This window comes from Sitophilus oryzae, unplaced genomic scaffold (genome assembly GCF_002938485.1).
Source record: "Sitophilus oryzae breed Bouriz unplaced genomic scaffold, Soryzae_2.0 scaffold_41_pilon_pilon, whole genome shotgun sequence".
In the NCBI taxonomy this organism is placed as follows: domain Eukaryota; kingdom Metazoa; phylum Arthropoda; class Insecta; order Coleoptera; family Curculionidae; genus Sitophilus; species Sitophilus oryzae.
In genome coordinates, this window is record NW_022146996.1 from 5,117,034 (window position 1) to 5,134,539 (window position 17,506).

At 34.2% G+C, this 17,506-nt stretch overlaps 1 protein-coding gene across 2 annotated transcripts in view; it reads right to left on the minus strand.

Moving 5' to 3' along the window:
* Positions 1 to 279: 279 nt before the first annotated feature.
* LOC115885671 (homeobox protein OTX1 B-like) overlaps positions 280 to 17,506 on the minus strand; it is an 81,943-nt gene continuing 64,716 nt past the window's right edge. For both annotated transcript variants that reach the window (XM_030904653.1, XM_030904652.1), the window contains exon 4: positions 280 to 1,610. In XM_030904653.1, the coding sequence (XP_030760513.1) occupies positions 738 to 1,610 (873 nt within the window). In that variant the 3' untranslated portion in view covers positions 280 to 737. The remainder of the gene's footprint in view (positions 1,611 to 17,506) is intronic.

Below are 17,506 nucleotides of genomic sequence, written 5' to 3' on the forward strand. Positions count from 1 at the left end.
ACCCCAAAAACACGCCTATGAGGTTTTTTCGCGAACTTTTTTTTGAAAACTTTGAAATTTTTTTTGTTTTTATTTAAAAAAAAATAATTTCTTGATAATATGGCAACATAAGTAGTAGATTAAATTTACAAGAAAGAAAATCCAGAAAAGATCCAGTGGTTCTCAAAATTTTAGTAAAAAATATTTTTTTTTTGAAAATTTTCAAAGTAAAATAACTCCGATATTTTGGACTTATTTGAAAAACGATAAAGAGAAAATATGTTTATTTTATCGAGATCTACCACCCCTTAAAATACTTGCACTTATTTCTGGGTCACCCTGTATATCTGAATAATCCAAACTTTTCAGGATTATGTACGAGTCAAGATTTTAGACTATGCAGTAGAAAGAACAGAAATTTTAATAAAATGTATGAAATAAACTGATGTAAACAAAAAATATATAAACAAAATTACAAATTGAAAAAATGGTCAAAATGATTTATGACGAAACATGCTTCTCAAAATGACAGCGGTTTTTTAACTGTCTTAGTCAAAGCATATTTGATCATATAATATTTTGGTGTCGTGTGGTACCTAATTGCTATAGACACTGTAATATTTACAAAAATAAACGGATTTTTCCGTTCGTTTCATCCTATATACATATGATACAAAATATTACTATTAAAAATGACAATCAGCTTTTGTCAGTGTTCTATCAATCACGTTGCGTCAGACAAAAATACTATCCATTCACTAATGCTGCATGTGATTTTGGTTATCAAAGTTGGGATAGCATTGTGAGGTGCTGGGTGGCACGCTGTACCCCGGGTGTGGGTGAATATTACCCCAGTGGTTTCCGTTTGGATAAGGGTAAGCTTGATAGTGATGATAATCTACATTCAGAACCTGATTAGGATACGACCCGTGGTTCTGGTTATTTTGATAATAATTGGTCTGAGCGACCTGGTTCGCATACCAAGCATTATGGTTGTTTAAATCAGTTTGGTAGGTTTGAGTATGTGCGTGGGGATAGTTCGTTGGCACAACATTCGGAGCGTGGTTGTACACAGCCATTCCCGGTGTCGTAGGCGGGGATGGGCTTACGCTCCCCGCACTACTTCCCAGGGTAAAATTTTGAATAGTATTGCTTAGATGTGACACGCATGACTGAGGCGAAATCTGGGAGACCTGCGTAGTCGGTGAGCCTTGTGTCGCATGTCCGAATGGCGATGAGGAGTTTTGTTGAATGAATGGACTCCCCGTTGTCGGTAGGTCAGGGCTGCAACCATACACCTCCGTCATCTTTTCTAAAACAGATTGGCCAGGTAAATCTGTTTTTAAACTTGATCCCGGAGGGGACGATATGCTGCTTGTCGGCGTCAGCATATTTGACGGGGGCGAAAGTTTTTTCGGTAGTATGGCAGTTGAGGCTACTATCGAGGCTTCTTGTTGCGGTTGTGGCAAAGAAGCGGAAGTGGACGGTTGAGACACAGAAGTCGACGGTTGCGACAAAGATGATGTTGCCGATGATGCGGAAGGGCGTCGCATTTTCTTCGGCTTGTTCCTCTCTGCCTCGTGTTGCTGCTGTTGCGTACGGGCTTTGGCTCGTCGGTTCTTAAACCATACCTGAAAGAAAACACACTATTTAGATGGATTCTTAAAGACTATAGAAACATTTAATGAAATCTAGAGCTAAACATAACTAAAGACACTATGTAAAAAGAAATAAAATGTTGACTGATTTAAGATCGTTTTATAGAGATACTAATGCTAATACTATGTAATATGCTGTTCAAGTATAGCCACAAAATACACATAGATTCATATTCCACCTCAAAGAAAACCATCAAATACAAAACGACAAAAAATATATTAGTTGTAATATTATTAAAACTTCAATTTATGCAGACCTTAATTTATGACAATTTGGGAAAAGGTAAGACAAAGTGTATGCTGAACATAGATTTAGGAAGAACAGATATCACATTTTGCATTTTAACCCGATCAAACAATCGGAGGTTGACTACGTACTGTAAAAACCAACTGAGATAGAGAAAGCGACATTGCCACATCTCAAATTTGCGCCTGTCTACTTAGTTTGATTTGCAGAAAAGGTGACTTTAAAACCTTCACCGGATATCAATAAATCTCAATTTTTTAATTAAATTAATAGTTTATTTTTAAAGAAGCATGCGTAATAATATGTTATTAACCAGAGGATATATGCGTTACTATTAAAGGACATGTTTACTGTTTAATGTGCTGAAACGTCTAGAACTATTGGCAACGTCGCTGCTAGTCTTACAGAATGAAATGAGCCGTCCGTCCCACCACCCCTCGCGACGGCCCTTGGTCCGTTATAGCGTACTACGTTTAGCTTACGGTATGTTTGAAGTCGGAATCAAGTTCGAAGTGAACTTTTCAGTGTTTTTCAGTAGTTTTTGCTTTTGTTTAACGTACTTTTGAATCTGCGAATTTTCAATATGGTACGACAGTGTCAAATGTGTGGAAAAATAAGCTCAAATTACCCGAATTTGTCTTTTCACAGGTAGGTATTGTTTCCGCCGCGCCGTAATCGCCATACATAGGCGTCTCACAAGGGAGCCTCTCACAATTAAAATAATTTCTAATTATATTTGTTGAATTTTGAGCTATTAAAACAAGAACGTAGTAGCCGGTAATTGAATTATAATTCGTCTCAATTACTACTTAACTCTTGTAGATCATAACAAATTTGAATATAAACGTTGCATTTGAAACTTTATTATAAGCCAGAAAGTGACATTTTTTTTTTTCTTAAAATTGCGTCATATTTTGGTCATTATATACGATATTCTAAAGGAATTTTGCTCAACAAATAAACAAAGGTGTTTACCCGCCCTTTTTTTACATTTTATTGCATTATCTGCCCCTTCGGCCTCGTTTAAACAATTTTTTACCACCGTACAAATACCTCTCCTAGAGTTATTTGTACGGTGTGTTTACCTTTTTTAGAATGGGACGAACTGTAAACAATTCTTAGGCTACTAGTTTTATACATACCTATATACAGTGTGACCCAGGCCCCCAAAAAAGCTTTATACCTATTACGTTTTTGGTTTTTATTCCATTTTTTTACATAAAATCGGGGCCATTGTAACGCACATTTTCAAAATATTTTTGTCAACATACAGGGTGATTCAAACCGCAATACATATGCTTAATACAGTTCATGAAGATTGGGACATTTAACTAAAATTTGATTGTCTGATGAAGCTACCTTTAAAAGTAATGGATTTGTAAATAAACGTAATATTCATTATTATGCGACAGAAATCCCATACTGTAGCACACAGATTTGATACTTTTAATGATAAATGCCTTCTATTGAGAGACTAAAAGGTAATTGCCTCGTATCAGGGCCATCATAATACAAGAAGAAGACCGAAAGTTAAATCTTGTCTTATATTTTTAAAAAAACACAATTTTCTCATTAAATATTGATTTTGGGTATAGAAAGTTATTAATAATAAACATCTATTACACAGTACTTTACAGGTAGCTATCGATTGCGAACTAACTAAATCGTTACTAATTACTAATTTTAAAAAGTTCTTTTTAAGATCAAAAAAGGTAAAACTAAAACCTAAATTATCATTTGAGATTAAATGGGAAGTTCTAAATAATGTTGCCTATTTTAAACAAGAAAAAATTATTTATAAGTTTTATAACATCTCTAATTAAATTTAGACGAAAATAATATTTCTGTTTGTTGTAGGTAATTTTCTCAGGGAAAATACGTAAATAAAAATGACTTTTTAAGTCAAAAAAAGTCAAAAGGACAAGTTATTCCAAAAAAGGACTGTCCTTTTCAAAAAAGGACAGGTGGCAACCCTAGGTATTTCTGGAATGGAAATTTAATGGCAAATCTACAACTTTGGTTTGAAAATATGTTCCGGCCATCTATGTTTACAAAAATGTCTAAAACGTGCTTTACCATTGCCTCCATATTCTGAAAAAAAAATTGAAAGAAAAGTCACCAACCACAAACCTAATATAGAACTGTTTCGGAAGCCTGAGTCACCCTGTAAATATTCAAAAGTAACTGAAAGTTTATATAGAATTAACTGAAAGTTTAAATTGAAAATCGACGTTGGAGCGATTTTCGAAAACGACCTACTAACGTTTCAACATAAGTATATGTGGGATATTAATTATATTATTATATTAGACCTTATAACAAAACTCACCTGACGAAAAAGTGTTAATGTAGTATATTAATATGGAGTAAACATTTTACTAATTACTTTACTTTTACTTTACTAATTAAATTCGTTCCAAAAAACGATACGCCACTGGCCATTAAAACAATCCAAATGAGCCTAGTTGCCGGGGTCGAAAATTTTAGACTTCTCTGTCTCTTCTGTCCTTGTTTGACACATTGGAATGTTTGATACACTACCAACGAGTATTTATGAATGAGATGTTCGGTCTATATTTATAATGTCTTTGATGCTGAACTATTTACAGTTTAGCCAACATATCTTGACTGTGCGCGATCAACTATCAACTCGTTAACTGTCTAACTGATAAAGAATACTCGTAAGCATCGAGGCAATAAATATGAATTATATTATATGTACAGGGTAATTCAAATTTATATTAGATAAAAAATATAAATAAAAAAATATAGTTATTAATAGCTGAAAGCTTTATCCAAAAGTTTCGTGATCAGGCGTGATTAGCGTGGTAAAAGACAAACAATTACTAAGGAAAATTCCATAAGAATTGTTTTTATCTGTCAAAGTCTAATCCGCCTGGCCATAAAATATTCGGTAGTACGATGTATTGTTATTTGTTAAAAGGTAACGGTTTTATCCAAAAGCTTTATGATCAAGTGTGATTAGCGTGAAAAAAGATAAACAATTACTGTGGAAAATACCATGAGAATTGTTTATATCTGTTAAAGTCAAATCCGCTTGGTCATAAATTTTTCGGTAGTACGATGTATTGTTAAAAAGTAAAAGTTTTATCCAAAAGTTTCATCGTCAAGTGTGATAAGCGGGATAAAAGATAAACAATTACTATGGAAAATTCCATAAGAATTGTTTTTATCTGTCAAAGTCTAATCCGCCTGGCCATAAAATATTCGGTAGTACGATGTATTGTTATTTGTTAAAAGGTAACGGTTTTATCCAAAAGCTTTATGATCAAGTGTGATTAGCGTGAAAAAAGATAAACAATTACTGTGGAAAATACCATGAGAATTGTTTATATCTGTTAAAGTCAAATCCGCTTGGTCATAAATTTTTCGGTAGTACGATGTATTATTAAAAAGTAAAAGTTTTATCCAAAAGTTTCATCGTCAAGTGTGATAAGCGGGATAAAAGATAAACAATTACTATGGAAAATTCTATTAGAATTGTTTATATCTGTCAAAGTAAAATCCGCCTGGTCATAAATTCATATTCCACCTCAAAGAAAACCATCAAATACAAAACGACAAAAAATATATTAGTTGTAATATTATTAAAACTTCAATTTATGCAGACCTGATTTTATGACAATTTGGGAAAAGGTAAAACAAAGTGTATGCTGAACTAATTACAGTTTAGCCAACATATTTTGACTGTGCGCGATCAACTATCAACTCATTGACTGTCTAACTGATCGACTCATTAACAACTCGTTAAGATTCTGACTCATGGTGATCGTCGACGGTCATGTCGTCTAAGAGCGCTTTCACACACAATGGCAAAATCGGTGCCGGTGTCGATGCTGAAATCGATTACAATATAAATAAATTAGCTCCTTCACATACACTCCAATCCAGTAAAATAGTCCTGCGGACGGCAAATGCAATATAATTAAATACAACTCTCGGAACTTGTGCAAATCCGGCGCCGGATCCGGCACCGATTTTGCCGGTGTGTGCGCAAGCGCACTAACGGTTTATTCCACTCACCCGGCGATGACCGTGATGAATTCACCTTTCAGTGACATGCGTCTGATTTCGTCGACCTGATTGTTATGTTTTAATTGTTTAATTATTAATGTTTTTTAAAAACACATCTAAATAGACGTCATGCAGGTAACTGATCCCTTACCCCTTTCAAATTGGCGCATAAGCGAAAGTCGGCATAAATTGAAAAGTCTTGACAATATTAGCCAAATATTTAGGTTTTCAAATATTCATATTAAAGAATATATATATATATATATATATATAAATTATTTTAAAAAATATTTCAACATTGATGGAACAAAGATCATAAAATAATAATGAGAAAGAGTAAAATCAAACGTTACGGTTAGTCATATCATTCATAACTCAAAAACTGGACCAATATTAATATTTTCTGATTTGTTGACCGAATAACTATTAAAATATCGGAAAAATTCACGGAAAAAAATTATAGAAAAAATTTATTTATAAACAAATTAGGTTTGGAAATCCACCATCTTCCGCAATTGATAACACTGTAAATCAGTGACATACTAGACATTGTAGAATAGAAATTTAACGGAAAATAGAAGGAAAATTACAGGAAGTTCAAATCTAGGAAGAGATTTAAATATATAGAAAATACTTGAATTAGTCAACCGTACAACAAGATTGATAAAAGGAAAAACTCTTTAGTGTAAGGCGGTGCGTAGTTAGCCGGGTCAGCTAATATTAATATAAAATTAAAAGGACTTCTCTTTTCCTATAGACTATTCCAGAATGACAGTCACTGACAGGTCGGCCATATTTGCTGGGAGGCACACAAAATAATTCATTTTCACGTTGTCCATATGTAAACATCTTATTCCAAGGTTCAAACGAAGTTAAAACAGCCTCATTTTTGTTCTGTTATTAAGTGTTCAATGCGTGATAATGTCTTATTTGTCCAAATTCCTGCTGATTTGACTAACAGAGGAGATAATTTAAATGATTTATCTAAAGTTCAAAGAGAAGAGTAGCTAAAAGGGGTAAATGCTTAAAACGAAGGCCCCTGTATGAAAGCGATTTTAAAAACAAACGAGTTCGAGGCACTGGTGAGTCCGTTTCTCAAAATTATAATTTATTGAGTTTACAATTAGCGCATGTTGCTATAAAAGATGAAAATCGACTAATGAATTTTCATAATCCTCCAATCATTAATCAATTTTATTCAATTTAAATAATCTGAGATAGAAGACCATAAGCCTAAATATATGACGAGGATTGCACTTCTGGAAGACCAGCCAGTGTCATATAAAATATATACTAATAAATGTAAGTTTATTTAAATATAATACGATTTAAAAAAAATATTTTGAATTGTATAACTCTTCATTTATAAAGTTTAAATATTATAAATTTTAAATAATATGTGAAACATCAATCCATGAGTTAAACCTGGATGAAAAGCATAACCACTTCACATAAAACTGTTTAATATTATTTTTCTACCAGTGATCTAGTATTACTTCAACTAGATCAATACCAGGAGACTTTGTCATCTGTAATTCTGCCTCAATTCTGCCTCATAAAAATACCCCTTAATTAAGGAAGCTGAACAAAATAGACAAAGAAAATAAAGTCCTCCTACTCTGGGTGCCCGCTCACCAAGCGATAGAAGACAATGAAAAAGCAAATGATCTAGCTAGAAAAGGAGCGCACACTCCACTAACTGGACCAGAACCATTCTGTTTTCCAAGCGGAAACCAACTAAAGGCGGAACTGAAGAACCTAGAAGACTCCATCCGTAACCTGGAATAGGAGTCCTCCAACCTAAGACACTCGAAAAAGTTCGTCAGAACTTACGACTTAATTTTTTTTCTTCGGATTGTCACGGGGTTTCTAACAGGACACTGTCTCCTCAACGAACACCTCAGTACGCTGAAGCTGAGGAACGACGGCGAATGCAGATTCTGTGGGGAAAATGGGTAAACACCAGAACGTCTTATCACTGACTGCGCCGAGACGACGACCGTTCGCCATGAACTTTGGTACGGCTGATGTCTAAGACGGAGAACTGGCCCCTGTGGAGCCGTCTCAGATACTGGCTTTTGTTAAAGCCCTGAGACTCTTTGATGAGTTATAACTCGTTATAACTGAAGAAAGGGGAACACACGATAGATCTTTAAGGTAGCGGTGATTAACTCGTCTCCTAAAAATTCTACATTCTACAAACCCCTTAATTGGTTTATCTTCTACTGATTCTAGGACAATTAAAATTGACAATTAAAGGAAATTGAGATTTAAAGGAAATTAAGAATTAAAGAAAATATGTCTACCGTGCTGGCAACTGTTACTTTTGGGTCGGCATTTACATGTGTGGAAGTAAATCGCATAGGGATCTTATTAAGTCGGAGTGAGAGAAATGCGACCGACCGACGCGACGCGCGACGGTGTGCTGTTGCGGCGTTGCCGATACGCCTTTCCCTATCAAGTAAAGTAAAATCACGATCGCAAACCGCTTATTTTTAAAAGACTTATTTTTTTCAAGAGATAACTAGATAAAATCATTAGACATGTTTCTGAGCATCTGAAATGGAATTATAAGGATATCGTTAGGGTGTCATTTTTTTTAAAACGAGAAAACCTCAGTAATCGCGATAATTTAAAAACTCAACTTTTTAACACATAACCGGCCATAACTCAAGAACCACTTAGATATTGAAACTTTTTTTATTTTCAAGATCGGATATTTTACAATATGTTTACATAAGAAAAATTCGATAAGGCTGTTTTTTCCATTCAAAAATTGTAAACAATCCATCCATTTACTTTTAGAGCATAGCAATTTTCAGCAATCGTGTAATTTTTTTATTGATAAAGATTTTCACATACTGTCTACAAAGAAAATAAAGCAGAAATATTAACAAAGTTCTTGAAAAAACTACAATCTATTATTTGTAATAGATTTCGAGATATCGATTTTTGAATTCAGAGTTCTAATAGCGCGACCACTATCAAACACCTACTCAATTCCACTTATTTTTACCAAAAATGCAAGTGTTTCTAGCTTGCACTTAAAAAAATCAAGCTATAGGAAAAATTACAACAACTCGTTAAAAAATAAACATATTAAGTATCACGAGACGTAATTAAATCGTGAAGCTGAACGCATGACGTACACCTTTCCCTAGAACTTTACGTACTGACAGAGATATTGATTACAAGTGATTGCGGTCGACCGGTCGACCGGTCAACTGCGACAAATCACTTGTGTCTAGCCCTAGCAAGCAACTATTAAACCCGACCAATCACGTTAGAGTTTTTGACAAACACAAATGAATTAACACCCTTCAAATAACCACGCTGACCAACCTGATTGGTCAAGCTTAATAGTTGACTGCTAGGGCTAGACACTTCTCGACAAATCTGCTATATCCCCTTCCACGTCTCTTAGCGATGTGCACAGTTTCTCGGTTTATTTCATACGTTTGGCAACGTGTTTACTGTCCTCTCTTTTTTCAGTACATTATAAACGCATTGTACTCTTCTTACATACGGAAATCTCGACCCAAGACTAACCTTTGCCAGCCCTTAGTATAACGCTAAAAAAGACTAAAAACGCAATAAGATGAATGCAAACCAATGGTTTATATACAGTTGTATGCCTGCCAGCGAAAATGGCGGATCTGTCAAAGTCACGTGTTCTGGAATTGTCTGTATAACTTAACCTAACCCCAAAATTCATCCCATAAACAAACATACCGACCACCGCGACTCATCGTCGTCATCATCTTAAAAAGTCAAAGATGCCGGAAGGAGGAAAAAAACGACTCTAAGCCGAGATTAGCGCGGACTAACTCCGTAATACTTGGCCCCGCGCCGCGCCGCGCCGCCCTTTGCCATTCCCCCTGTATATAATAGTTATTTCATAGGGGGAGCGAGCGAACGAACAAGCGAGGAGGCGGGGTGAAACGACCCCTGTTAATCCGCAGCGCTAATGGAAAACAACCCCGGCACCGGTCCGTTCCGACTCATTGTGTTATTGTATTGAATAAAATATATACAGTTATCCCGGCCCCGATTGAAACAGGGGACCGAAGAGCGGTCCTTATACAGCGCGTTTCGCAAAATAAAAGCTGTCGTCGCTAGTGGAAGACTTTGCGAGACACAATAGCACAAAAGCTATTGCCTATACGTGGCGAAGGTTGCTTTAGCAATAATTTTGTTACATACAATTTTTCGTTTGTTATAATTGCTTTAACTTCTCGTCTTCTCACAGTACTATGTTCTATACAAAGGTGGCCTCTCATTTATTTGTCATACCTATAGATCATATCCATATACATATAACTAAATATACTCAGTGTTCCCTATTTAACCCCGTGAAACATAACTCAGCTTCATATTAATGCTACATAAGTCTATTTCACCCATATATCGATTGAATTGTGATTGCGCCAAATTCCGATTGATTGTTATTTTAGTTCTGTTTGGATTACTTTTGATTTGTGCGCGTAAAATAGTAATTTTGTTTAGTTTATTGTTTCCAACTATTTTCTGATATTTTTCCAACTCCATGATAATGTGTTATAAATAATAAAAATATAAATAAAATTTAAGAAAAAAAAAGGTTAGGTAAAATGTCAGTCAACCACTTCCCTTTAAAAACACCGACCAATGAAAACTTCTTCATGTAAGTGCTTCTTCTGCATGTGCAGGTGCAGTTAAATGAATATCCGGGTGAAATAGACTTATGCAGAAGTCCATACTTCTCTTTCACTGTTTGGGCTTCACTTTTTAGAGATTAGACTGAGTATATTTAGTTATATGTATATGATCATACCAAATAACATTTTAGTCACGTGATTAAGCTTGACCGGCACAGCGTTGCCGGTTGCCAACTTTTACATATTTCCTTTTAATTAAAATATTTTAGGAAACAAAAATTAATTAATTGTAAATATATAAGCAGTTTTTATTTACATCAACAAAACTCACCTTCCTAACAGCACATAAGCAACGCAAAGGACCATTATTACCGCGTTTCCGTTCGAAATATTCTAGTAAGGATGCGATGAGTTTTTTACAGCGGCCGTTAAGCTGCTTTAGCATCTTGTACGCTTCGCACTATAAGCTCTTCTAAACAGAACAATTTTTGAGTGCTAGTACAAAATTTTAAGCAAATACATCTATAGTACAATATTTAAACTATTCAAAATATCAGTAAATAAATATGACATTTTTTACAGCGGAACTACCACCTGCATCGCCAGCGAGAGATTTAAATTCCAGTTAGTCAGCCTGGCACCGAATATGTACCAATGAATTTAATAATCGCGCCCTCGATGCCGTAACTAAAAGTTCATTTGGTATCAGTAGTACTATAATGCGTGTCAATAGTTGTTATGAGCTGGTCTATAATATATAGCCTTGCATTTTTGCGGTTTTTTTTATCTACATCTCATTTTTCTTAGATAATAATTAGGAAAATAACGAAAACTCTTTACATATTTGTTCAAGCCGAATTTTGTCGAAAAATCACCATGCAATCAGTGAGATCGAAAACTGTGATGGACCGCGCCGAGAAGCTGCGCCAAGTCGGGCTACTTTGTGCTGGTGCCAGACCCCAGCAATGTTGTGAACAGTCAAGAAGCAGATAGACTCGCCAAAGAGTGAGGGGGCCAGGGGAGAGGCCATGGCAGATGACCCACCACTTGCTTGTGACGATCAACACAGTGAAGGAAGCTATAGGAACTACCATCAAGGCGAAGCTGCAAGAGACGTGGCAACACCGTGAGGACTGCGCTACAGCTCGAAGACTGTGGCCAGTGGTAGATCGTAAAAAGACAAAAAAACTAGTCGAGCACTAAAAGAACCTAGTCGCACAATTGTAGGTGTCATCACTGGAAACTGCCCTACGGGGGTAAACCTTGTAAGATGGAAGATTTCCATCGACGACTACTGCAGAGAATGCGGAGAGGAAGAAGAAACCATAGAGCACCTGCTGTGCCACTGTCTGATACTGGAATACGGACGCTTCAGGGCAAGGTTTATTGGAGGGACTAGAGGAAGCAGCAGAAGCCAACATCAGCGACATCGGGAATATTTAGTGTAATAATGTTCAATGTATTAGTTATACGATACCTACACACATCGATGATAATTTTGGCGAGGTTCCTTAAAGGGGTGGTAGCGAAATTTCCGGTTCAGAGAAACAGTTCCGGTTCTGGAAACCTTAGTAAACACGATTGCGTGTATTCTCGAAAATAGAAAGTTAAGTGCCTATATAGATTCTGAAAAATGGGGAAACTATGGAGTAGACATTCTACCTGCCCAGCTGGAAACGGGACCAGTACTGAATTATTCAGAATAAATATTTTAAACTTAATGAGTATAAGTGTCATAGTACCGTCGTACACTCGCCGGCACGAAAAACGGGCACCTTAAAATTTTGATTTATTTTAAAATTTAATATACCGGGTGCGTCTCAAAAGTGGCTCACCCCTATAACCTTTTTATTTTTTTAGTTAAAAAAACGAGATTTGGTATGTTAGTATATGATATAAATTAGGATTGATTGACGTATTCAATTGTTTTCGGTCACTTCCGGTTTCACCGGAAATGACTACAACTTTTGATTTTTAAATAGCACCCCCGGTATTTTATTACTTTATTCGATAGAAAATGTCACTCTGAATAGAATGACATATCATGTGTCAACTTTTGACATTTTCGCATATGATTTATTTGAAATTACAACTTGCGGTTCGTAACGAAAATTTGACTTGAAATACCAAGTGTGTGGTATCAAATTATTCGTAAAAAAATGCTTTTTCCAAATATGCTAATGAGCTACCCTCGTTCTATTTGGAAAAACTGAGATATGATTAAAAATACGATTTGAGCATTTTCTAACTGGCCAGTATGCACGAAGTACAGTGCAGTCACTTCCTCGATACAAGTTCACTTGCTACACATCCAGGAACCTTCGTTTGAGAACTTCGAATCGAGACGATCGACTAATCGTAAGTTTAGATAACCCGCCGTTTTCTAGTTTTCCAAATTTATAATGAATTGCACTTAAGGAACGTACATGTAAGTGAACAGACTGCAAAAAGAAAATTCAACGAAGCAAATCTTATGTCAAGAAGGCCTGCTTCGGGACCACAATTTACTAAGTCTGTTGACTAGGACCAAAAGCAAAGGCATAGTTTTAATGTAAAATTACGAAAAAGTGTTAGTGTCTTCTTCAAAAGAATAACTCCCACAAAAATAAAGCTATTGAGATGAACAAAAAAGAACTATCGAGAAAGGATGTATAAAAGAAGTTTTAAATTCCTTGCTGTCTTAATATATTCCACAGGGTGTTTCAAACTTTCACCAAAATATCAACATTTTGTTTGCTCTCTCGTATAATCGATAGATGAAAAATTTTATTTTTAATTATTTTTAATTTATAATGAGATAATAAAAAGTCAAATAACTTAGCTACATATTGCTCAAAAATATAATCAAAATCGGCTAAAAACTTTAAAATACATGGAAATTTTAAGGTGGGATTTTCGTGCCGGTGAATGTGTATAGCTATTTATGTTAAAACGTTAAGTTTTACAGATGAAATATTTTTTGAGTGTTTTCTAACATTGCCATGTTCCTTGATAACGTTGTCAGCATCTCATATTTATTATTATTGTTCTTAATTTTTATTCTCATCGATGGCCGATACCTTTTTTTATTTACAATTTGACACAATTACACTGTATTATTTGATAAATATCCTGTATATTTTTGAATCCCTAGATAGATGGGCCTGCGAAGAAGGTGAAGTAAAGAGGGTGGTCGATTTTTTATAAAAGCAAGGGATTAACTTCTGCCCGTTTTTTTCTTTCTTTTTCTACTTCAAAATTTGAAATGTTCCATTTCGACGTTCGAAAGAAGGGATGATTGCAATCGAATTGGTTCCTTAAGGGAGGGCAATATTTTTGTGCCGGGTCCCTTAACGTCCATCCACCTAGTTGCAGCTTTTTATTTTTTCCTGTATATATAATCCGGGTTTTGTTATTGGGCTTTATTTTTCGATTGTATTGTCCAATGAACTTTCGAAAATATAGCATCTGACATCGAACTACAGAAATTATTTGCAATGTTTCCCTTATTTTTAACATAACATTATGATATCTTGAGTCTAAGTGGAACTAAAAGACAAATCTAATACAAAGTTTTATCCAAAAACTTATAAACTTATAAAATTTAGTTAAAATTATAAAAATTTGATAGGCAAAATTAGCAGAAAGCATTAGGTATTTATAAAAATGGAATTAAAGATAGCGTTTGTTGTTATGGCAACCATGTTGTTATACAGCATATTATACAGTATTGATATAAACAAAAGCTTGACAAAAGTAAAATTATTTCAAAGGTTTTTTTAAAAAAAAAACACGGAAAATGCAAGAATATGATGATGGTATTCCTCAAGAAAGGAAGTTAGGTTAGGTCAAGAAGCAACTATGAAGATGTTATGTGGTCGTATTTTTTAAATATCAAGAAAAAAATCGTAATTTCGTCCATGTGGTCAAATTATTCAATGTTAAAAGCTGCTTTATAAGTCTACAAAAACATAGATGATACTGGGAAATATGATTAAAAATTTCGTATTTCTAATTTCAGTATTCCTCGAGTGAAACATAAACAGGGTGATTCAAGCTTCCGAAAAAGCTCTGTAAGAGGTTTTTGGTTTTCAATTTCATTTCAATTTTTGTAGAGTATGGGAGCAATGGTAACGCACATTTTGGAAATATTTTTCAAACCGATATTTTATTAGAACATTTTTTGAATAGATAGCGTTTATTATTAAAACTACAACAAAGTAAGGTTTTTTAACAAAGTAGAAACACCTTTTAATTAATCCAATAATCAATTTTAAACGTGACAAATTAATAAATATTATTTATTATATTGGAGTAGCTTAAAATATTTTTTAAGCGAGAAGAAGTTATCATCAAAGATATCCAGATTTAAGGGCACCACAAGTATCCGTACTCAAAAAATCAAAACAAAGATTTGATAGTACAGGCAATGTGGATTATACTAAAATATATTAGATGTTGTATAAAAGAAGAGAGTAAGCTGAATGTACTATTATTATTAGGAAAAGAAAATCGTAATGCTTCCTCTCCAGAAACATCGGCTCAAACCGACGTTTCTCAGAGTAGGGTTGCAATCTTTATCAATTGGAACTACATCAAGGTCTAAATGACTATGAATAGAATTAATTCCGCAATGCATATACTTAATACAGTTCATGAAGATTGGGGCATTTAACTAAAATCATATTTTGCTATGAAGCCAACTTTAAAGGTAATGGATTACTAAATAGGCGTAATATTCAATATTATGTGACAGATAGTCCACACTGTAGTAAATAGGTATGACACTATAAATGATAAACTCAGATATTGTCTTATTGAAAGAGCGAAAGTCAGATATTGTTTTATATATGCCAAAAAAAAATTTCTCATTAAATATCGATTTTAGGTATAGGAAGTGCTGAATAAAACACAAACAAAATAATCAAAACCTTATAAACCTTATGTTTTTAAAATAGTGGAGAAAAATACAACATTTAGTTTTGATTCGCCCTGTATATATCAAACAAGATTGCAAATTTTGGTAGACCGAATTTTGAAGAAGACACTATTATACAGTAGGTACTTCCTTTTCAGTGGGTACTTTCCTGTTAAAAATTTTTAAAATTCTTTCGAATTTAGAATTTTAAAAGGGATATATATATATTTTAGTACCTATCTATCAAAGAATGAAATCGAAATAATAATACCATAGAAACGCCTTTTGATTTTTAGGAAATTTTTTAAATATTTCCATGTTTTTTTTTTTAATTTCCTCTAAAACGGTATGGAAACTTATAAAAAACAAGGAAATTATTATAAAAACAAGGAAAACTATAAACGCAAGTATAACAAGCAAAATTCTTTACTAAAAATACATGTCAGTATTAAAAAAGTTTTTCCTCTTGTCAAGACAATCCAGGGACATACTGTATATTGCCAAAAATATTTTCAGACTGTACTTTATCATTCAACCAAAAACGTAATATAAAGCTTTTTTGGAAGCCTAAATAAAATTACTTTAACCAATGACTAAAAAATACCAGGATATGTAACGCCCATATAGGAGCTGCAGCAGAATTTGTTACGTTAGACGCCATCATAATAGAGCCTACGGATGAGTCACCACCTCGTCAACGGCGACAATTTTAGCGATTTTTAATAATTTTTGTGTGTAGTGAACTTTGTTTAAACTTTATTACAATGGTGATGTGTTCAGCTTTCAAGTGTAAAAGCCGCAATGATAAGAAACAGCCAGGAGTTGCGTTTCAGAAGTAAATAAACAGTCCACTCCGCCTTTTTAGCGTTTTCTTATTGAATTTGCTAATTATTTTTCTGATACTATATATACTTGATATGTGCTAATCGTCGATACTAGTTTTGAACCTTTTGTTAGTTTTATTTTTGAACATTTTAATAGTTTTTTTTCGTAATTAATTAGTAAGATACCACCGCCTACACCATAGGCCTAGTTAAAACATTTATCAAAAATATAAATATCCCTTTAAGCAGCTAAGTTAAGAAAAATATATGGCCACGGCACTGTTTGGAGCCATGGTAACAATTTGGTCTCGGGTGTTATATGTCCTTGGATTCTTCAGTCGTTGCTTTAAACTCTTGATATGAATAGATAAAACTACCATTATTGTATGATGTAGATAAATTATATTTATTTCTGAAACCACCAGAAAAAATTAAAATGAAATGATTTAAATCTGATGATTTTTTCATTTGCTATTAATTTAACAGATTATAGGTAGATTTAAATATATTTCCTATCATCAGAAGAAAAATCAAATTAATCAAATGAAGTTTAAAATCGTAAACCAAAAGGTGTATTATTTTAAATACTCAAATGTAGATCATTATTGGTTAAATAGAAAAACTTAATTTCTCATTGTGTTTTTTGTCTATTAATTGTAATTTTTTAGAAAAAAATGGCTCGAACTTCCATCAACCTATTAAACGGTGACAGATGCAATTAATGCGTAACATTATTAGGACTTCTGATATCTATAGTATAATTTAGTGGATAATTCCTACCATGTATCAACCCAAACTTATGAATTTTTCTACCCCGTTCTTATTTGTTTTGTTGTACGATTCCGATGATGAATAGCTCTATAGCTACACCGTCGCCCCCCATACATTGCACAAACGTCACGACATAGAGAGAGAGGCAGCAAGCAGGCAGCTGCACGTCTCTCTGAAAAGACTAACCAGGCACTAAATTGAATCATTACCGATGGCAGAGCAAATATACCGCCCTTGGCATTATGGCATTGTCATCGACACGCCGCAATAAAGCACCGTTACAGGGACGGAGAGGAAAGAAGGGAGATAGATGTGTGTAACATATGCGTTTTTAGTTTGCCCGGTCTGTACCGAATCATCACAATAATCATAAACAGGCCTTTGTCCAGCTGACACTTTCGGAGATTCGATTCGCTTTTGTGAGAGTGACGCTGAGATTTTTCTTTCCTTATTTATAT